The sequence below is a fragment of the Periplaneta americana genome, chromosome 6 (genome assembly GCF_040183065.1).
Source record: "Periplaneta americana isolate PAMFEO1 chromosome 6, P.americana_PAMFEO1_priV1, whole genome shotgun sequence".
Lineage (NCBI taxonomy): Eukaryota > Metazoa > Arthropoda > Insecta > Blattodea > Blattidae > Periplaneta > Periplaneta americana.
Genome location: NC_091122.1, coordinates 38,917,146 through 38,940,454, shown reverse-complemented (window position 1 = coordinate 38,940,454; position 23,309 = coordinate 38,917,146). Strand labels below are relative to the sequence as shown.

Genomic DNA, 23,309 nt, shown 5'->3' with positions numbered 1-23,309 from the left:
CCAAAAGAAAAGTAGAAATATATTGTGGCATTTCTTATATCACTAGTTTTATTTTTCTTTTCTCCGCTTTCTTCTCTTTGATGAAGGATGAGCGGAACAGAGAAAAATTCTCTCCAGCACCGGAATTTGAACCCAGGTTTTCAGCTCTATGTGCTGACGCTCTATCTACTAAGCCACACCGAATTCCCATCTCGATGTCGGATTGAATCCTCTCAGTTTAAATTCCACCTCTTGGGTTCTCTCTCTTATCTTTTAGGTCTTTATCTTTTAAAGGTTTGCTATCTTCATCCTTCATTATTTATCATCCTCTCTAACGCGTTTAGTATTTTTCTGCTAGAGAGCGTTATTGTACTATATTGCTTTTATGAGATTTATTTCCTTTCTTTATTAGGGTCAAGGCTTACAGTCTAATTGGCTTGTCTGAATGTTAAAGGCTGATTCACAATAAATCGGGAACGAGAACCAGAATGAAAATGAGAAGCAGAGAACGTGAATATGAAAATTTTTGATTCACAATAAACCGAGAACGTAGACGACTATGCATATCAATATGCATGTCAATAACGATATGTAAAGTCGATATTACGCATTCTGATGTTATTTGTGTATAATTAACCAATGGCGTTCTCTCATGAGTACAAGGCAGCCAATACAAACACAGATTAACCAACTTCGAAATTTCAACTGAAACATTTCATTAGGTATGGTACTATAAATATGCCCATGCATCTTTATTATCACAACCTATTTTAAGTCTACCATAACGTAAATTAATTAGAGAAGAAACATTTGTAACAGAACAAAAATGAACACAACAGTAGTTATTGAATTGAAGCATGAATATGTAGTGTGTAATACAACCAATATAGTAATAAAATATGATTCACTTATGATTGGTGTTCAAAGATACGGCTTTTGAAAGCCACGTATTCTCCTTCATTTTCTACAAGGCGCGCTGCTTATCATAAACGTGAGGATTTTCCTCAACACTAGAATCTCATCAAATAAAACTTGCTCCATGATGCACAGCACAGAACAAAATAATGTATAGGTTATGTCACGGTCTTCTTACTACAAAATATACGACGACAAAATAGCTTTTAGATGACAATAGAATGAATCTAGTGGGCTGTGATCGGAAACGTGAACGCCAAAGTTGAAACTTGGCCAACTCTCCGTTCCCGATCCCAGGCTCTGGCAAGCTTTTCGTTAATTGTGAATTCTCACATTTAAATGTACACATTTTAACAATTTTACCGTTTTCGTTCCGATTCTCGTTTCCGGTTTATTTTGAACCAGCCTTAACAGCCATCACCCCTTCCATGCATCGTGACGGCATCACAAGATGATGCGAAAAGGAGCCAAGCACCTACCACGAAAGAGGATGGACATCTAATTGGGGCTGCCAACGAGACACAGACCTGTTAGAACATTCTATATTGACGATAGGAGAACGGCGCCACACTTTTCCATCCAGTCAAGGATATTGGATATCATCTGGAATTTCTGGTTGATACCAGAGAGCCAGCATACCACAAATTTTTGAGTTATGATATTGGGTTGCGAGTTTAAGTGTTTGGTTTTCCACAAGAGACACGCTGCATGGGATTCTGCATGGCTCCGCATATCTGTAGGATTCACCAGCATGGCAACAGGGCATTAACGATTATACATTTTGGACTCAGTGTTGCACGTTCACCAAACCGGGACTTGTACTTTATTATCGTTTGGTCTACTGTCCTACTGTGGAATTTTCTAGAACTGTGCTGGGTGAAACATTGTAATTTCCTGTGTAGTATCTATGTCTGTGCCTGTTGGTGTATGATCTGCAATGTTTAGTTTTCGGTTTCTGACTCCATTCATCCTCTTTCATATTATAGGCTCTCAGTTATTACCCATGAGGTTATTCTAGTCCTGCCTAGGCGCATTTTGACTCCTTGGACTATTACGAGTCATATTATGTGTTCTACATCTGACCCTGGTGACTGTATATTTGAAGACATTATTTTAAGAGTCTTGCAGGCTAGCTACACGAGTTTAAATTTACGGCTCTAGCCGATTTTTCATCTTTTATATAATTATTAATTTTTTTATTCTTGCTCCTTTATTATTATATATATATATTGTTATTAAATTATGTAGTGAACAGTAATTTGCTTGCTTGGATCATGTTATGAGACAACCATAACTTTACCCCTATCAGATCCTATTGTCCTCTTTTATATTGGGAGTTTTTCTCAGTTTATGGTTCCAACAATATGCAAACGCAAAATTGAAAGTTAAATATAAACTTAATAAATGACTCAGGCAAAAAAAATAAGTAAACAAAATTCTTAGTTTAATCAGTTAATATCTACATACACTATAGAAAATTCAAGTGTTTTATTCTTTGGGAGGAAGGCAACATTATTAATACTACTGCTGTATAGAGATATTCAGCACTATCAATAGTATAGAATGCATTCATTACTTTATCATCTTATTACACCATTTTCCTAGTTCTTCTAGAAACCAAAAAAAAAAAATAAATAAATAAATAAATAAATGAATTGCCATATTGTGTTCACAGTTCCTGATTCTTTCTGAAAAGCAGTTCCTTCTGTATAAAGTCAATAACAGTCATTTTAGAAATCATTTTTTAAAATTACATCCCATATTTAACAAAGTGACTCGACTCAGAAGAGCTAGGAATTCAGGCTGTTTTACAAAAGTCACTGGAAAGTACCTTACTCTCAGTTTATTCAATATGACGAAATAACTACCATACCTGTATTTCAGAATCTGAAGCTTGCACCATTTCTTCTTGATCACTTTCTACCAACTCTCGCCGAGAGTCATCTTCATCCAGAGGTGGAGGTGATGGTACTTTGATTTTTCGCTAAAAAGTAGAGAAATAAATTTAAATAAAAACCTGATCCATTCCTATCTGTTCATAAAAGTGTATATTTTGATTCTGACTTGATTCATTCAACTGTTAATTAAGTTAAAGTTATGTTTTATTTAACGACGCTCGCAACTGCAGAGGTTATATCAGCGTCGCTGGATGTGCCGGAATTTTGTCCCGCAGGAGTTCTTTTACATGCCAGTAAATCTACTGACATGAGCCTGTCGCATTTAAGCACACTTAAATGCCATTGACCTGGCCCGGGATTGAACCCGTAACCTTGGGTATAGAAGGCCAGTGCTATACCAACTCGCCTACCAGTTCGACAACTGTTAATTACATCAGCACTTTGTGTCTCAATTATTTGCACACTTTGCTTTATTGTATTATTTTTTTAGTTGGCTGTTGGTTTGAATGAGGTGAAGATGATAATGCCAGTGAAATGAGTCCAGGGTCCAATGTCGAAAGTTACTCAGCATTTAATCTTATTGGGTTGAGGGAAAACCCCGGAAAAAAATCAACCAGATAACTTCTCCCAACCAGGATTTGAACATGGATTCGCTCGTTTCACGGTCAGACATGCTAACAGTTACTCCACAGCAGTGGACTTGTATTATTCATCAGTAAGATTTTTCATAACATGAAATATATTTGGCCAATCTAGTGATCATGTATTTTAAGACAATAACATAACTTGTGAAAACATAAGATAGTAACTACAGTAGAGCATCGATTATCCGAAACAATAGAGGACAGGGAGTGTTCAGATAATTGATTTTTCGGATAACCATTTTCGGATAACCAATCATTTACAAAAACAAATTGTTCAAAATGGCCATTAAAGTAGGCCTACAGTTTAGGAAAATAAGTCCAAACTTTTTTTTTTTGCTTTAGAGCTGAGACTCGGTTTTTTGCCGCTAAATCTTGCAAACAACACTAGCGAAACTTCTACATGGTATGCACGCAAATTCAAATTTGCTGACTGGAACACTTTCAGTTAATCGATGTTTCGGTTGATCGGTATTTGGATAACTGATGCTCTACTGTAGTAACTTACATCTGTAATGAGATATATATTTACTCTCAGTGATTTCTTACTTTAAAAATATTATATAAAATTGTGAAAATATTTATGTTTACCCTAAAGGATGGCAACTTTGGAAAAGCTGCTCTGAAGCCAAGCCCAAATCCTCCAAGGCCAACAGAATCCAGACCGAAACTCTCTCTACCCGTATCTAAAATTGAGTTCAGAAGATTTTCTTGCTTGGTGCTAGGCGGAGCAGTTGACAGTTTCTCATGTGGCACAGGCTCTATATCCAGTGAATTACTCTGTGACTGTTAAAAGTAAAAAATAAAAGTTACATTCAAATTACATCATAAGAACCGAACCTATGTCCTTCAGTAACAGCACATAGATCTTCAGATTGAGATAACATATTTCTGCTAAAAATTAATTGACTATGTGTAGTTACAATCATGCTAAAAATTCCTTACATCACTTGTTAAACATAACTGAATCAACATCAGAAGTGGGATTATAAGTACAGCCTTGGGGAGAGAGATTGGGGGAAAGAAGATTGGCCTTCAAGTTGTAAGTCCCCCTCAGATAGCTTTGTGTGAGTTCCTGAGTGCTGGATTCATGCTTGCACGACTTCGTTACGCAGCTGCATAGTTGACTAACTTCGTTGCCAATGTTTGAAATGAAGTGCCTCTTAAAAAACTGAGTTGTAGTGTCCCATATTGATAGTCTGGGGGTAAGATCGAGGCTTATAATTGCAATGTTCTATGTTCAAATCTTGACCTTTTATTGTTGTTTTTTTTAACCAGCTATGTTATAATCACTGCCTGCTGGATCACATCCTATGGCTGCTTACACTGTCTGCTCAATCAATGTTTATGTGCGAGGTAGTGACTTTGCATATACTGATAATGTTAATAGCGGTGGGCACTGTCTGCCACCTAGAGGCAAAATAACTTTGATTGAGCAGGCAGTTTACACAGCTACAGGATGTGATCCAGCAGACAGTGGTCAATTATAATACAATGTACTTGGGGCAAATACACAATAAAAAATAAAACAGAATTTTATTATATTTATGGTAAGGAAGTTATTTTCCATAACAGTAGTCATGCAGTAATTAAATAAAAGCATTGGCATCCCGTGTCGTGGTCTAAGGCATCCTGCCTAGGACTCACGTTGCGGAATGTGTGCTGGTACGAGTCTTCATGGGGGAAGAAATTTTCTCATGAAATTTTGGTCAGTGTATGGGACCGGTGCCCACCCAGCATTGTGATGCAGTTGGAGTGCTACGATAGGTAGCGAAATCCTGTTACACTGAGGGGCTCATTGTGCTAACCACACGATACCGCCATTCTGGTTGGATGATCGTCCACCTCCGCTTCGGCATGTGGCTGTGAGGCCAGCAGCCGGCTGGTCGATCTTGGCCCTTCATGGGCTGTAGCATCACAGATTATTATTATTATTATTATTATTATTATTATTATTATTATTGGCGTAGTTGGCCATATAAATATGTTTCTCCTAAAAACCCTTTCTAAAAACACTAAACAATACAGATAATGACTTAATATGAGTTAAGCTGACCCTTTGCTTCTATGACAGCCTGTACCCTCCATGGCATAGGTAATACAAAGTGCCTAGGTCATCCATAAGCATGTACAAGTAGAACTAGAAATGGTTCGAGAATTCTCCCTTCCCTAAATGTCGACAGATGGAACTATGATCCACAGTATTGTTCTCTTGTCACTTATTCTGCACCATGCAAATCAAAACAATCGGTGGCAGACTGGAAAGCCATCATGGAGCCTTCGAAGCCAACAAAAACATTTAAATACAAATTTCATGATTAATGGGAAGAACAGTTCTTCAATGTTCCCACTGAAAATTTTTGTCTTCTATCCTCAAAGATGCTAATGGAAACAAGCTGGCAAACGTCAACGATTAATTATGCAATCATGAAACATTTTTTTCTAATGTTTCTACCTATACAGCGACTGTATGTGCAGTGAAGTTATCCTGCTGGAAGTAAGCATACTGTCTTTCATTTTCAGTCAATATTACATGTCTCTCACATAACGTTCTGAATTGACTGTATCATAAAAGAAAATGGGGCTAATTATTCTGAGTGCAGTAATGACACATCATACGCCCACATTCTCATTATGAAGAGGCACATCATACGCCCACATTCTGATTATGAAGAGGCACATCATACACCCACATTCTGATTATGAAGAGGCACATCATACACCCATATTCTGATTATGAAGAGGCACATCATACACCCACATTCTGATTATGAAGAGGCACATCATACACCCACATTCTGATTATGAAGAGGCACATCATACACCCACATTCTGATTATGAAGAGGCACATCATACACCCACATTCTGATTATGAAGAGGCACATCATACACCCACATTCTGATTATGAAGAGGCACATCATACGCCCACATTCTAATTATGAAGAGGCACATCATACACCCACATTCTGATTATGAAGAGGCACATCATACGCCCACATTCTGATTATGAAGAGGCACATCATACACCCACATTCTGATTATGAAGAGGCACATCATACACCCACATTATACGCCCACATTCTGATTATGAAGAGGCACATCATACACCCACATTCTGATTATGAAGAGGCACATCATACACCCACATTCTGATTATGAAGAGGCACATCATACGCCCACATTCTGATTATGAAGAGGCACATCATACACCCACATTCTGATTATGAAGAGGCACATCATACGCCCACATTCTGATTATGAAGAGGCACATCATACACCCACATTCTGATTATGAAGAGGCACATCATACACCCACATTCTGATTATGAAGAGGCACATCATACGCCCACATTCTGATTATGAAGAGGCACATCATACACCCACATTCTGATTATTAAGAGGAAGTCCATGCACTAAATTAGGATTTTCAGTGTCCCACTGGAGTGGACATAACCACTTAAATGCAACCAAACATTCCTCCGTCATTATTCATTGAATGGATTGCAGCATCCGCTCACAAAAATTCATGTGAGTGGCTGGATCTACTTCATCCACACTTAAAAAGGATATGCAGTCATGGCTTTGAAACAATAATAAAGAATTCAATCCTCGATCCTCTAAAATCCAGTTGTATGAACTTTTACACAGTAAAATTGTTCCATTTGTTAAAAAATATGACTTCCAAACTCCTTAACAAATTTTCCAATGTAAATGCTCACTCTTCGGCATTGTATGAAATTGTGAACTCAGGTCCAACCGTAAGACATTTACTAAATATGGGCAACAATGAAAATGTTGTGAAAGGGGAGCCTATCACTTGTTGAGTGTAATAAAGGATGCCACCAGAAAGCAACCTACTTAAACTTGAACACACTGCTAGTGCATTTTCTTTATACAAGGTGCATTCAAGTTCTAAGGTCCCTGATTTTTTTCCTCGGGACTGGGAGCAGATAGAAACATGTGGTTTGACTTAAAAGACGTGGGCACTCTTTGTGAATGCATAACAGAGATGGCAGCAGCGAATAACGCACAAAAATCTAGTGGCAGCAGCTAGAGTAAGAAGCAATTCTGATATTTAAAAGAACGACATTCTCGTTACAGGAACAGCATGTAATCATTCGTTTTCTCCATTTGCGTAGTGTGACATCCATTGAAATTCATCATCAGTTGAGTGAGACATGTAGTGATGGTGTCATGAATGTGAAGAATATACGTTCGTCAGTGCGGCAGTTCAAAGAAGGCAGAGTGTTGTGTAACAATAAACCAAAAAAACCTTGGCTTCACACCAGTTGATCTGACAACATGATTGCGTGAGTGGAGAAACATGTTTTGGAGGATCGCTGGTTCACTGTGAAAGATATCGCCTTAAAAGTTGGCATTTCCATGGGATCTGTGCATACAATCCTGAAAGAAGACCTGAAAATGCGGAAAGTGTCCTCTAAGTGGGTGCCGTAAACACTCACAGACGACAACAAAGCTGTGCACGTTGCAATTTGTCACGAGATGTTGACATGTGATGACAGCATGAATGGTGCTTCTTTTTCATCAATTGTCACAATGGATGAAACATGGATGGCATTTTTCAATCCTGAAACAAAGCACCAGTCAGCGCATTGAAAGCACACTGACTCACCACCATTGAAGAAATTTCGAGTGAGCGCAAGTGGTAAGAAAATGATGATGGTCATGTTACGGGACAGCAACGGCGTAACTCTCACTTGCTGCATTCCAAAAGGCATTACAGTGACAGATGCATCCTACCAAGAAGTTTTGAAGGAGAAGATCATTCCTGCATTGCAAGAAAAATGGCCAGAAAAGACTGCATGATTACCATTTTACCAAAACAATGCCCCTGCTCACTGCGCAAACATAACGCAAGAGTTTCTTCATGTAAACAACTTTGAAGTGGTTACTCATGCTCCCTACTCACCTGACCTGTTCCTAGCGATTTTTTACTTTTTCCAACAATGAACGACACTCTCCATGGTCGCACATTCTCCAGTCATGCTGCTATTGCATCAGTGATTTTCCAGTGGTCAAAACAGACCCCTAAGCAAGCATTTGCAGCGGCATGCCATGGCTCAACATTGTGAAAAATGTTCACGTCTGCAGGGAGATTACGTTGAGAAGTAACAGAAGTTTCAAGTTTTTAGGGCAAGTACATTGTCAGAAAAAAAAAAAAATTGGAGACCTTACAACTTGAACGCACATCGTAAAATGAAATCTACAAGACATTCTTTATAACAGCTGCATTAGAACAAACAGTTACTTATAAATCTTGCCAATCTTGCCAAACAAGTACTAAAGTACAATAAAAATAAAATAAAAAAATAAGCAGAATCATACGAAATAGGCAGCAAAGGACAAAAAAGGCAAAAATAAAAGCTTTCCATAATACCATATCTGTACATTTAAATCTTTTCTGATGGTCACTAAATGAAAAGGGCATTTTACTATTATCATGTTATGAATAGGTGTCAGGTGGACTTTAATCGTGCATGCAATAAAATCTTCGTATTATTTTTAATCAGTATTATATAATTCGCAGAAAAAAATGATCCCAGTCCAAACCCAACAAGCATATGTGAACTTCAACTCGAATCTGGCCTATGGGCTAGGCCTACGAATGTCACCCGAGTCTGTGCATCAAACACACAAATATCTTACTGTCCATAAAAAAAGGACAGATATTGAGCAAACAACAATTCAAGCAGTTAGGCTCTACACAATAAAACATTTTCTTTTATCCAATGACAGATAGGCTTGCTTGACTTTACGTTATTCACACAAGTGTCACCATGTATGAGTGACACACCAAAGCCATTATTTCTGCCACTATAGGCATTAAACCTACCACCGAACACTGTCCATGCCCACTACAAATTCCAAGTGATCCACTGGATTACCAGTGTGGAAATCCAACTCTCTAGCCATTTGACTCAAGCCACTTGTTGATGTTGATGACATCTTTTAGTACATAAAGTTGCACATTATATAAATTTTAGTAGATGATTAAGTAAAATCTTACCTTAGATTTCCTTTCTTGCTCATCCCACCAACTTTCAAACGATTTAAATGCAGTATTCTCTATCATCTTCTTGTTGAAATCCCTCTTCAATATTTGTTTCAGTTCAGCGATCACCCTCTCAATAACGCCACTGCAAAAAATGGAATGTATGTTACCTACAACTTTTAAAATTAAAAGAAAATGGTCTCATATCACAATATATACGAGGATTGATTCATAAGTCATGGCAACTATTTTTTCTCTGTTGAAAATGCTCCAATGCAGAAAATTTAATATATACATTTGAAAGCATACAACATGTACTTTTTAAAGTTGGCACCACATAAGGTATGGATGCAGGAACCTGGCAGAATAAAAGGACAAACATGACATTTTGAAATCAACATCTTATTCTCATATTACTTGTTAATATCATTTGTACAAGGTGTTTAACATCCTTCAAAGTAGTCTTCTAGGTTGTCCACAGTTCGTTGCTATTAATGGAGAAGACAGAAAATACCATCGGTGCATGAGATTCACTAATGTGTGACCCCTCATGCCGAATTGCAGTTGTGACGTCTTCTGTGTTGGCAAAGCATTTCCCAAGCAATGGCTTCTTCACTTTAGGGAAAAGATCGAAGTCACAAGGACTAAGATCGAGAGAGTAGGGAGAGTGTGGCAAGACCTCCCATCCCCAACGCTATAAACAACGTCTAACTGTTCTCTGAATGTAGGCTTTCACGGTCGGCATTGATAGGATGCATATTTTCCGGGCTAGAAGGTCGTGGTCTGTCAGTTTTTTTTATTTTAGTAGGTTATTTTACGACGCTTTATCAACAGGTCTGTCAGTATTTAGTAGGTTATTTTACGACGCTTTTTCAACATCTTTGGCTATTTAGCGTCTGAATGAGATGAAGGTGATAATGTCGGTGAAATGAGTCCAGGGTCCAGCACCGAAAGTTACCCAGCATTTGCTCATATTGGGTTGAGGGAAAACCCCGGAAAAAACCTCAACCAGGTAACTTGTCCTGACCGGGAATCGAACCCAGGCCACCTGGTTTTGCAGCCAGACGCGCTGTTACTCCACAGGTGTGGACCTGTCAGTGTTACAACCAAACGTTTCGTCCACTACTCCGGTGGACATCTTCAGTGGCGTGGTACACGTGTGCGGAGAGATCTGCTGTGTGTATCAGGAACTGGCATTGAGACTTGTAGCACGTCGATATTTAAGGTGTGGGACTGTTGTTGCTTGTCGTCGCTGCAGTCCGCACTAGTGGCTTCGGTGTTCTGATTGTTTGTCATAATGTCTAATTATCGAAGAAAGGATTTGATGTGTGTGCTTCTGAGGGCCGGATACCAAGCTTTGTTGCCTTGAGTCCTTCCTCCTTACGGTTAAAGTTGTTTTTGTGTTTATGTATTTCAATAGCTTCCCGATGTAACCTGGCATAGAAGTGTGGCGTACTGCTTAGGATGTCGGTGTCCTGGAACCTGATGTTGTGATCCCCATCATTAAAAGCATGCTCGGCTATGGCTGACTTGTCCACGTGACCTAGACGGCAGTTCCTTCTATGCTCGGTGATTCGGGTCTTGAAGCTACGCTGTATTGTACCTATGTACACTGACCCACAGGAACACGGGATTCTGTATACTCCAGCTGATGAAAGTCGGTCACGTTTGTCTTTAACAGACCGTAAGCAGTTACGAGTCTGCCTAGTAGGAGTGAAAATTGTCTCCACTTTGTGTTGTTGTAGTATCTTGCTGATACGGTCTGTAACTTGTCTGTAGTACAGAAGAAAAACCATGCCTCTCTTGGTTTGACCTTGTCTCGGATCAGGTGGTGTTTGCCATCTTGGTTTTAAGGCTCTTTTAATTTTTTCTGTGGAGTAGCCATTGGCCTCCAGTGTAGACATGAGGTGGCCAATTTCCTGTTTTAGATGTTGTGGATCGGAGACCCGTTTGGCCCGGTGGTGGTGGTTTGAGTCGTTGTGTAGATATCTGTCAGTGTGGGTGGGTTTCCTGTAGACTTTGTGACCAAGGCAAGCATTCTCCTTTCTGTAGACCATCACATCAAGGAAGGGTAACTGACCATACTTCTCTGTCTCCATGGTGAATTGAATCTGTGTGCGGTGGCTGTTCAGATGAATTAGGAAGTCCTCGAGGGCTTGTCTTCCATGGTTCCAGATGACGAAAGTATCATCCACGTATCTGAACCAACAGGCAGGCTCAAGTGCCGCAGATTCCAAGGTCGCCTCCTCGAAAGGATTCTATGTAGAAATTAGCCACTACAGGGATAAGGAGACTCACCATGGCCACTCCGTCTATCTGTTCGTAGAAAATCTGTGACTATTGGAAAAATGTGGTAGTCAAAACGTGTCGGAAGAGAGCCACGATGTCTTCAGAAAAGATGTCACCTAGTCGTTCTACGGTGTCGCTGACCAGTACTCTAGTGAACAGTGACACCACATCAAAGCTCACTAGAATGTCTTGTGGTTCGACAACCAGCATCTTGAGTCTCTCGATGAAGTGGTTAGAGTCTTCGATGTGGGAGCTCGTTTTTCCTATGTATGGCTTCAAGAGGTTTGTGAGATATTTTGCCAATGCGTAGGTCGAGGAACCAATACTGTTGACAATTGGGCGGAGTAGTACTTTCGGTTTGTGGATCTTCGGCAGGCCGTATAATCTAGGTGGTAGTGCCTCGGATGAGGAGAAAAAAATTTATAATAAAGAATACAGTTCATACTGAAATCAAGATTTTATGTCCCATAAAACTGCACATCATGAAGTGTAATGATTGCAGTCCTTAAAAATTATAGTTTTAAGCTGAAATGGGATTTGGTAAAACATTATGGACTGAATATGAGATGGGTAATTATATACCTGATCTTTCCCAAAGGCGAAAGGTGGCTAGTCTGGCTAGTGTGTTGTACTGACCATCATCACATTTTAGTACCAAGGTCCAGAAGAACATGGGAGTTCTACCTCTCTGTACGTCCTAATGACGTGTATACAAGGACATACCGGTAATTTTTATTAAGATGAGCGTATTTGTTTTTTTCTACGATTTGCTTGTTAATAACGAACAATTTATTATGGCACAATTCTTGAGAAATTATTCCTATAAAAATATGTCCTACTCTGTCTCATATTGGTGATTAAATTATTATGAAAGATTAGTGGAATGATGGTAGAACATATACCATAAATGAGTATCTAGATTACAATTATTCAGTGTTACATAATACTTTTCGTTTCATAACTTTTAAACGAATATTCAGTTACTGGACACTTTGCTTCACACATTATTAAGGCAAGAAAGTGATGATCAACAATAAAACAATGGTTCATATCAGAAAATTTAACAGCAGGTGGTCAACAGATGAGATAATTACTTAGAAAACCCCATAAACAAACATTGAAATAATCTACTCAATATAGAGTGCATACATTTTATCTTTCCACACACGTGGGAGGTAAAGTGAAATGGCAGTGCGCAGTGCAGCTGCATGTGAGCGTGGACAGATTAAAATATATATCTACGTTAACAGTATTTATGTCATTTGAAATTCGCACATTCATATTGTTAAAAATGGCAATGTTACTCATGTTTTCTGCCCAGTACACTTCATCCCATCAGTTTTCTACTAGGCCCAAGTACTAATCAATATTTTCTCACTATTATACAGAAGATTAAAATTAATTAACGAGTTTTAAAGAGTGTAGCAATTTTGACTACCCATCTTAAATCATACGAGAAATAAAACATGCTTACCTGAAAAAGTTGATAAACTTTTTAAGATATCGGTACTTGTACAGCAACAACAATTTCCATGTTTTAGCAAGGATAACTCTGATATAATGAAATACTATCTATAATGATGCCATCTTCTGTGTAATTTACTCCCCTCCCAGTTCAATACTGTTTCTAGTTTAGCATGGATTCGATTAATAACTGATGAAATGCTAATACAACTGTCTGAATGAGGCAGCAAAAGATAATAAACTCTAGCTCATTTAGTTGGGTATTCAAAATTTAGTTAAATTTTTTTCGAAAAAACTTCAGTTACTGTCAAACAATTTTCACTGCACTCCTGGTGTTAGTACAAAGTCACATTCTGGGAAAATGAAGATGCTACTGGTATTTAAGTTAATAACCTAACCAAACTTAACGCAGTCCTGTCACATTTCAGCCAATTTCTTCTTCTGACAGTATAAAAAAATTAGCATTTTTTTAGCATTTGGCTAGAGGCTAACAAAGGTACTGCCCATATCTCACTTAGTAAGTATAAGAAGCTGAAATTTAAACAACTGTCATGTTCTCATATTTCAACAATAATTTGTTTAATATTTTTTTTTAAAGTACGGTATCAATATTTATGGGAAGGTTGATGTTTCCTCCTATATAATTACTGCACTTGAAATCTAATTTGAAGATCACTTATCACTTATTAGCAATCTTACTGTCTGAAGGGCATTACAAGTTAGCATTTTTTAGGTGATTTATAGGTTAATATCATCTCCAACTTTATAAAAAACGAATGTCTCACTTTGTAAGTACCGGTACAAGCAATTAAATATGATTTAAAGAGTATAATTTCAAAAACTGTTTTTGCATATTTCTGGATAAAATAAAGTGTAATCTTGCCTTATATGACAAAATATATACACTTTTCAGTCAGATTTAAACAAATGAGCAGAAAGTCACTTTTCTGTTTCCTGTAAAAATGTTGTTTATAAAATAAAATAGATTTGGAAATGACATATAATTACTGCACTTGAAATCTAATTTGAAGATCACTTATCACTTACTAGCAATCTTATTGTCTGAAGGGCATTAGAAGTTAACATTTTTTAAGTGATTTACAGGTTAATAATATCTCCACCTTTATAAAATGAATGTCTCACTTTGTAAGTACTGGTTCAAGCAATTAAATATGATTTGAAGAGTATAATTTCAAAAACTACTTTGTCTATTTCTGGATAAAATAACGTGTAATCTTGGCTTATATGACAAAATATATGCACTTTTCAGTCAGATTTAAATGAATGACCAGAAAGTCACTTTTCTGTTTCCTGTAAAAATGTTGTTTATAAAATAAAATACATTTGGAAATGATTTTCTTCGTTTAGTCAACAGTATCTAAATACTATCATCTATCACATACTCAATACAGTACTTACTTAATAGTGGGTGCTTGTGGGTCCGTGCTCTCATATGGAATATGTCCTTGTGTCTGTGGGAATCTTGGGTGGAAGCTTGGATATCCATACTGCATTGGCGTTCCTAGTGGAGGCGGTGGGAACTGAGTACTGGATGCATAACCTGGTGGTGGTGGAAGATGGTACATTGTTGGTGGATAAGGATAGCTACTTCCAGGAGTAGGAGCTCTCCAGGCATATACTTCATTTATGCCAGGATATAAGGGAGGTGCTGAAGGATGGTAGTACGGAGGTGGAGGATAGCCTTGAGGAGGATAGGCAGTATATGGGGGCGGGGCTGGATACATTGTGACAGGTGGTTGAGCTGCCACCTCTATCTTCTCATCGCCGGAGCTGAGACTGGAGAGCGACATACGATCGTCATCTCTATGCTCGTCTTGCAGCGGAGTTGACTTGCGGCTACTACCACCTTCAGGGTCGACACCTGGAGGCAAATCCAGCAATACTGGCAACTGGGTTGCTTGATCCGAATCCTCAGTACTGCTTTCTATTCGCCTCTGCTGCTGTTGTGGGCTGAAGTATTCAGACTGAGTCTTTCCACTTTTACCAGTATCGATGTGTGTGGCTGTGAGCGTCTCGTCCTCACTGCTACTAATAATGCTGCCTAAGTCGTCATTGTCAATAACAGGTTTATTCAGATTCACACTCTCCAGTAGACCTGTAGTTTCTTCTTGCTCTTTCTCCCTAGCTTTCCGTGCTTGTTCAATCCCTATCCGATGCCACTCCAAATATATTTCTGCAGACAGAAACGGTGAAGGTGGCGTGGATAATGGTTCGTCCGGATCAATTCCGTCGGGTGGCGGAGGTGGGGGCAGTGGTTCTTCGTCACCTGGAGGAGGAGGAAGAGGAAGAGGCGGGGGAGGTAATGCTGTTCCGTCTGTATCAGAACTGCTGGATGATCGAGAGGGCTGCTGAGATCTGTCCAAGTGGCGACATGAGGAAGAATGGCGATGTCTCATGGAGCCATGCTTCGATGAACTACCTGACGAGCGCCTCGATGACACCTTTCCAACAGATTTAGTAGGTGTATCCTCTTCAGAATCACTACTAATTCCTAGCTGGAGGAATGGAGGAGCCATACCGCCAGTTCCTTTGCCCTTGAGTAGCATTTCAATTCTCGTGTCCAAGTCTAAAATTTTTGGTGTCTCTGGACTCGCACTTTCACTAGATTTCAGAGAAGCACTCCCCTTGCTACTTGGTTTCACATCTTTCTTCCCACTACCCCTTTCTGGTGAGAAAACAACATTGTGACCGTCACCAGAAACAGGGGTCCATGTCGGTGTGGCATTGGCTGGAGGAAGAGTCGTTACTGTTCCGGTGTGCACTGGGATATGACGTAGCGCTGACTGTTGAATAGATCTGGATGGCTGTTCCCAGTGTGACAGCATCTGTTGCGATTCACTCCAGGGCTGTTGCCATTGTTGCGAACTCGAGTGTAGTGATGGGACCAGGGTGTGAGAGTGATGAATTGGAGGGGGAGGCATGTGAGTCTGGATCGTATGAGGAGGAGGGTGCATCTGATGACTGTAAGGTGGTGGAGGTGCGATTGGAGGTCTCGGATGATGTTGGCTAGTCTGTGGGTGATATGGGGGAGGATAATGGGTAGAATGAGGTGGAGGTGGAGGAGCAGAAGTGTAGTGGTTGTGATAGTCATAGCTAACAGGTGTACTATGAGCAGAATGGTTTGAAGGCGTTGAACCATGATAACCGTAGTCTTTGCTGCTCGCGTAACTTCTTTCAGAATAGCTTCCTGTCTCACTAGGGGCTGTGCCATAGTCACTCGTACTGGAGCTTGGGGTAGCATAGTCTCGATGTCTTGATACAGGAAATGTTCTGTGATCTGTCGGGGTACTATAATCCCTATTATCATGATGAGCAAACGATGAGTGCTCTTTCTTATGATTCACACCACCACGAGATAACAATTCTTCCTTATCTGGCCACGACCGATCTAAATCATCCGATATTTGATCAGAAGAGGTTCCTCCAACTTTCTTTGGCAACTGTTTTTTCACAAGAATATCTTCTTTGTCCGTGGCTCCTGAAGAAGATTCATCCAAACCAATATCAGATGCAATTTCTTTCTCCAACTTCTTATCTTGAGTTTTTTCTTGGAAAATTTTTCGACATTCCTCACCTTGAAAAATGAAAAACAAAACAAAAAACAAAATTAGTTACGACAAAGTCATATAACAGACCTTAATCCATACTTATAAAACAATTCTGTTTACCAAATGCATCAAGGAAGACTTGAAGAACTTTTCCCATAACAGATGTATTATTCAGTTTCTCCACACACCCTTTAGCTGATTTCACAGATTCAAAAACCACTCTGGCTAAGCCCAAATGCTTGTTGGATATTGGATGATAGTATATAAATAATTCTTCTACTGAGCCAAATTTCTGCACCTAAAATAGAAACAAATTTCATAATAAGTAAATAAGTGGTTACATTTGTCATAGAATTAAGTTACAAACTGATTAATTAAAATTGATCACGCTTCCTTACCATGTCAGAGAGAAAAGCTTTATCAATATTGTCATTCAAGTTACATATTGTTACTTCTAATGGTGGTGGATCTCCTACATAATTTGCGTCAATCTGTAAACAGATTAAAATAAAGACAAATATTGTTATAATTAAGTACATCTGGCAAACTCTACACCATTTGCCATAGTGACAGTTTCAAATGTTGAGACAGTGTGAACCTAACCTTAAATCTAGGTACAGGAATATCAAGTGGTTCAAGCCTTGTCCATATCCTGGTAAGTTGTGACCTTGGATCTCGAACTTGTACTGGAGGATATGTTGGGTCATTTGGTACATTCCCATCATATCTGTACAACTTTGATGCACCTTTAACTAGAAAGGGGTCAACTACAAGTTTGTAGTTCCTTGGTTTATGATGATAGTGATGATGTGATCCAGACCGACTGCCAGAGTGAGAGGAGTCCATCATACCATTCATAGCTGAAAACAAAATAAAATTATAAATTTATAAGTTTGTGACAAGAATAAATGGTAAATGACAAAACTATTTATGAACAGTGAAGCTACTAACACAACTATCAATTACTTTTTTTCTTATTATACCTCAAAAGTAAAAATATCTAAATAACTATATGGCATAATGATGGTCTATTTATTCAATAGTAAAAATTTGATATCGATATAAGCTCTGTCACATTGTGAAATTATTAGTAAACAACAGTATTATACCCGCGATGCTCACTTTTTTTGAACACGGCAAGCGGTGGGCAGACTATTGAAAAAGTTTTAAAAACAAATACACTAACCCTTTACTCAAATACATGTCACTAGAACAAACATGAATAAATCTGTTTTTATCTAAATCAATCTATTTTATGCACATATATCTTCAGTAGATTCATTGAACACAGTTACGAAGAGCAAGATACCCTCTTCTACATCGTCGTTTCACAGTCCTAACCTCTGTCAATTCCACACCCAATTTTAGTTTCATACAGTTGTTTTATATTTATTCAGTATACGGGGGAACTAATTTATTATTTCATAAGAATTTTACAATATACTACTACATAAAATTTGCATTGCTTATAGATAAAGTTATTTATTCGAGCAAATTATGGGGTGGTTGAGGTGACTCTTATTGTACTTTGTTTCAAATCCTCTTCCTGATTGGTAGAGAAATACCAGGGAGCAGCAGATCTACCAATTACAGTGTTTTATACATTCTATGCTAGGTAGATGAGATAGAATCTTGGTATTTCGGCGAGAAGGTGGAATAGATATATTTTCGATGGTACTTTCTGCAAATTTCTTACGTTTATAGAATATATAAGTTTCAGTGTATATGTTCACGATGATAATACGTTTAAAACATTATTTTAAATATTCCGTTTTTATTTTTTAGGGAAACAAAGTATCCGTGAAACCAGTCATCCCTAGTGTAAAGGCACAGGATGAAGATGAAGAATTGGTTGACCCCCAACAAACTCTAAGGGTATTAAAATATTAATAATATCCTTTCCCGTTTTAAGTCTGCAAATTGTATTAGTCGGTAGCCATAATGTAGATGATTTCTGTAGTGGCTTATTGGAAAATTCAATTCTCTCTTCAATCTTCCTTGTTGCCCGGGGGGGGGGGGTCCCTTGATTCATAAGAAGTATCAACGTCCAAGTTGCCTCTCCCTCATGTCATGCATTCAGTTTTGGAATATAAAGTTAGAAAAATCAAGAGATATCGAAAATATGGGACAAAAGCGACTCCATTACCGTTGCTTGTAAACCATTATACTGGGTAGTTTCTAGGCAGAAATGTGAAATTCACTATTGATCAAACAGACTCAAAAGTTATTATTCAGTTAGGCTACATTACACAAATCATGTAGTATACTACGCTACATCATTAAGGTTTCAAGAGAAGCATATCCTTTCAACTTAAATTTAGAAATTTTGTTTTTCTTTTTCGTAGGAACAGTGTCATGAATTGAAGAAATGCAGCGATCTTCACGAAAAATATACTGCTTGCAACGATCGAGTTAATTCTAGGAGCAAGACAACAGAAATCTGCAGTGAAGAATTATTCGATTACCTTCATTGTATAGATGCCTGTGTTAGCAAAACCTTGTTCTCAAAACTTAAGTAGGCGTAGAAATATTTCCTAGTTATGTACAGCCCTTTCGAATGTTTGGATATAGTGTAGCCTACTAGATTAATGTTTGTCAGCAATCTGTATATTATTTTCACTTGTATAAAATAAAGACAAAAAAATATATACTTACTATTGTTGTGTAGAATTCCTCTGGCAAATGAGTATTCACAGTTGTATACTGTTTTGCGATTCATATTTCCTATGTTCAATCGAAATATAGATTCTGAAAAGGAATTTACATCTTATAACACGCTACAAAATTCTGAAATTACGAAGTGATAAAGCTGTGAAAACGTTGTGTTGTACAATTTTAGAAAATGGATTGTTTTTATGTTGATTAGGTTAAATAGAAAAGTGAACGCCTATATAAATTATCATTATGATATATGGAAGTTGTTTATATTTATCAGTCAGAATCTTTTTATGATAGAGGTTAGTGTTTTCTCCATATTATTTTACGTTCTGACAATCAGTAGGAATTTTTTTATGATAGAGGTTAGTTTTTTCTCCATATTATACGTTCTGACAATCTAATGTTTTGGATTTTTTTTGATCTAGAAATGAAATAAGTATGTAAATATAATTAAGCAAGTTCGCAAATTTCTTGACCTTCCTACGTCAGGTGTGTTTGTTCAAATTGCATCTAGACCTATGTACACACGGTATAGGTTATCTTTTAGTATTAGTGGACGTCATCTGCAATCACATAATTCGTACCAAAGTCATTTTTCTAACAAAATAATTTCCGAAACTTTATTTTCTCACGAATTGCGATATATAATCATGATACACTTGATATTAAGGGGATCAATGTCATGATTGGAATGATACAAAACCAGTCATAATGGAATGCTGTTTCTGGTACAATTGTAGAGGAAAAATTCTAGTGCATTTTGACTGAAAAACAAATCTCAATCTTGGATATTGCATTTTATTGCATGCCTATATGGTATATATATATTACATTTATTTTTAATACTAATTTCAGCACAGCAGCCTGAGGCTTATTGTACCTAAACTCTCAACACACACACTGCAGGACTCCCCCATTTATTGGGTCAGGGTACCCAGGGGCCACTGCAAGACACCACACACACTTGGACAATGGACAGACAACCAGTCCCTGTGAAGAGGTCCAAATTAAATCCCCCTGACTTCACGACCGGGAATCGAACCCGGGCCACCTTTATCAGGAGTCTAGCACGCTATGTGTTACTTTTTCTCAGAGGTTTCCAAACTTACAAGGTTCAAGGTGCCTGTAGGTCTAAAAGAATCTAACAAGTCCATTTATTTAATAGTTATGTCCTAACGGCTTATATTTACGTCATTGTTGTTACACAAAATAATACACATTAATTGATATGAAAAAGAATATTTCATTTTTAAGTAATTATAATTACCAATGACTTGCGTCTGTGCATAGCCTCGGTCTTGGAATCTAATTGCAAAACAGAATCTGAAAAATTTTCCTAATTGAACAGCGCCTATGTGAGCTTACTGTCGTACTCTAGGGCATCATAACACACAATTTGGGATCCACTCAAAGTGTGTGGATCTGCATTGAACTTGTGGTGGAAAAAGTGTTCAGGGAAAATACTCCCAGTTGCTCCATTAACGACAGTAACAATAATAATAATAATAATAATAATAGTACTGGTATGGCAAAGGGATTACTAGTTTGGGACTAAATTCACAAAAAATAAACATTCTTTTGTAATCTAAACAGGAACAAGGAATGTTTTGATAATAATAATACTGGATAATTGGAATGACATTAACAAGATACAATGCATTCTGTTCTAATTTCTTTTATTTTAATACAAATTATATTTTTACAGTAAAAATATTATATAACTGAATGCAACATAATTTGAGGGCTAATAGAATTGAAAAAAAAAAGCCAAAGTGAAATATACGAGATTATTCTCTTATCCCAGGAAGTTACTGCTGGTTTTACAGAGGAAAGCCATAAATCGCACACCGTTTCAAGCTGAATGATAGAAGTCCTGTGTTCTAAATTACATTTCCTTTTAAATACTTATTTTCAGTTATCATCAAAGGCAGTCACAGTTATAATGAATCACACCCAAACCTTTCGACTGTTAATAGAATATTGACAGGAACGGTATCAGAAAGAACCACCTCCGATTAAAGCAAAGTCCTATATCAACTGAACAATAACTTTCATGGACGAACTCGAGAACAGTTTGGAGTAATTTGCAAGTATAAAGCTGTAAATTTAATATCGTACTCAGTATCTTTTTTTTTTCTTTTAAGTTTGTGTTTTGTAAGATTTTAATGATTTCCTTTGTTGGGCAATGCAATTTAAAGGATTTATGGTTATTACTGCGTATTGTGAGCATGTGACAATCGTCAATTGTTAATATAAAGAATATAAAATGGAGGTGATGTTTGAAATTAGAGTCCTAAAGCACTACTGAAATAGCTGCTGCCACGGCTAAAAATATGTAAAGGTGAAGGTGTTGTTAGGGAGCATGCAGCATAATGATGGTTGTTTCAATAACAATAAAGAAGGAGACATTAAAGATTTACGTCTTGGAAAACCTAAGATATGGAATATTGAAAATAAACACAAGAGTTCTGTAAAACAATCCACAAAATAGTAGTCGTAGGTTGTCAGAAGAACTTGTTGCTTCAAAAGATACAGCGCCACATTAAGATGCATGGAAAATCATACAGAAGTTGTAGATCTGTACCTTATAAATTTACACCTCAACATAGTGGATATCTGTCTCAGCCTATTGCTAATCCCATGAATGATTGTCAGAAAAATTATCACAGGTGATGAAAAATGGTATATTGCCGCAACCCTAACACCTCAAACAGTGGCTCTACTCTATCAGCCTGCTAAAGTCGCCGTTAAAATCAGTTTGGCCCCAAATAATGTTGTGTCTGGTGGAATTTTGAAGGTGTGATTCACTGGAAGTTTGTTGCCAACAGACGTGCAGCCTCCAGTCGATGCCAATCTTTATTCTGAACAATTAGAACGAGTTCTTAAGGTTTTGAGGGAGACATACCCAGTGTTAGAATTCTCTTGCAACAGGACAATGGGATACCGCATACATCTCGAACAACCATGGAAAAAGAAATTGGGATGTGGCTGTGACAGGGATATGACTGTGGATTTTACGTGAATGCAGCTAGCTTAAATTGATAGAGCTAAACGAGATCTTTCGTTTGGCACCAAAATCTAGAACATCAGAGTCACGAGATATACTGCCTTGAAATTTTCGTCCACACCCAAAATGGTCACCAGTCACCGTAGGCGGTGCCAACTCAAGGTTATACTCGCATCGTAGTCATATACCCGATCGAAAGAGACCACATTTATTTCAATCGTGTTATTAATCACGAAGTTACAGTGTCGAAATGGATTACCCTGCAAACAATACATTACCGTTTTAGTCCTGGTACCCCTGTTATGTGGATATAAACTAGTACTATAATACTTATATCATGAGGGAAGAGGCTATAATTCTTGTACTCCATATTAAAAATGTGCAATGTTATATTTTTCCACCTAGTCTAAATATGCGAAAATAATAAATAAAAATGTCAACTACTATAGTCCCGTTGCTCTAATTTCTGGCAGCCAATCGTGTTGCAGGTCGGCTACATTTAAACGTGTGCGTCTTGTGATTCGCTGATGAAGACGATATTCATTTCTTAAGGCTCGATAAATACTTAATATAATCGCCCACCATTTTGGCTCTTTCGTTGGTGTTCGCAGAAAGCACACAAAGACGTTATTTGCCACTCAATTACAGTGGATTTGGTTTATCATAGGAGTTACATGATAATGTTTAACGGTATGGCAAACAGATTCCTTGTATGGTAGCTCGGCAACGAAAGAACAAAAATGGCGAATGATACTACCTACCTAGACTTTATAGAGCCTTCACTTCCTAAGACGTAAGCAAAGAGGAGGAGTCACGCTGGGAATGACAGCGTTGTGACTACAGTCTGATTTTAAAGATATATTCACATCAAAAG

The 23,309-nt window shown here is 37.8% G+C and overlaps 2 protein-coding genes across 3 annotated transcripts in view; one reads left to right on the top strand and one right to left on the bottom strand.

The window, feature by feature from the left end:
• The window catches only part of Set1 (SET domain containing 1), a 34,181-nt gene extending 16,043 nt beyond the window's left edge, over positions 1-18,138 (bottom strand). Inside the window, exons 1-8 of one of the 2 annotated variants that reach the window (XM_069827913.1) lie at positions 17,893-18,138; positions 17,374-17,630; positions 17,169-17,261; positions 16,891-17,068; positions 14,621-16,796; positions 9,464-9,593; positions 4,025-4,219; positions 2,768-2,878 (exon numbers count right to left, since the gene is read on the bottom strand). In XM_069827913.1, the coding sequence (XP_069684014.1) occupies positions 2,768-2,878; positions 4,025-4,219; positions 9,464-9,593; positions 14,621-16,796; positions 16,891-17,068; positions 17,169-17,261; positions 17,374-17,628 (3,138 nt within the window). In that variant the 5' untranslated portion in view covers positions 17,629-17,630; positions 17,893-18,138. The remainder of the gene's footprint in view (positions 1-2,767; positions 2,879-4,024; positions 4,220-9,463; positions 9,594-14,620; positions 16,797-16,890; positions 17,069-17,168; positions 17,262-17,373; positions 17,631-17,892) is intronic. The other variant, XM_069827912.1, reaches the window with a different exon arrangement.
• Positions 18,139-18,292: 154 nt separating this feature from the next.
• LOC138701235 (cytochrome b-c1 complex subunit 6, mitochondrial-like) lies at positions 18,293-19,425 on the top strand. The gene is made up of 3 exons (XM_069827919.1): positions 18,293-18,444; positions 18,556-18,645; positions 19,116-19,425. The coding sequence occupies exons 1-3, from the start codon at positions 18,442-18,444 to the stop codon at positions 19,287-19,289; spliced, it is 267 nt and encodes an 88-aa protein (XP_069684020.1). The 5' UTR covers positions 18,293-18,441; the 3' UTR covers positions 19,290-19,425.
• The last annotated feature ends 3,884 nt before the right edge of the window (positions 19,426-23,309 follow it).

Excerpts from the sequence above, each read along its gene's own strand:
- LOC138701235 (XM_069827919.1), top strand. Across the intron at positions 18,646-19,115 it reads ACCCCCAACAAACTCTAAGG|GAACAGTGTCATGAATTGAA; the intron begins GTATTAAAATAT and ends TCTTTTTCGTAG.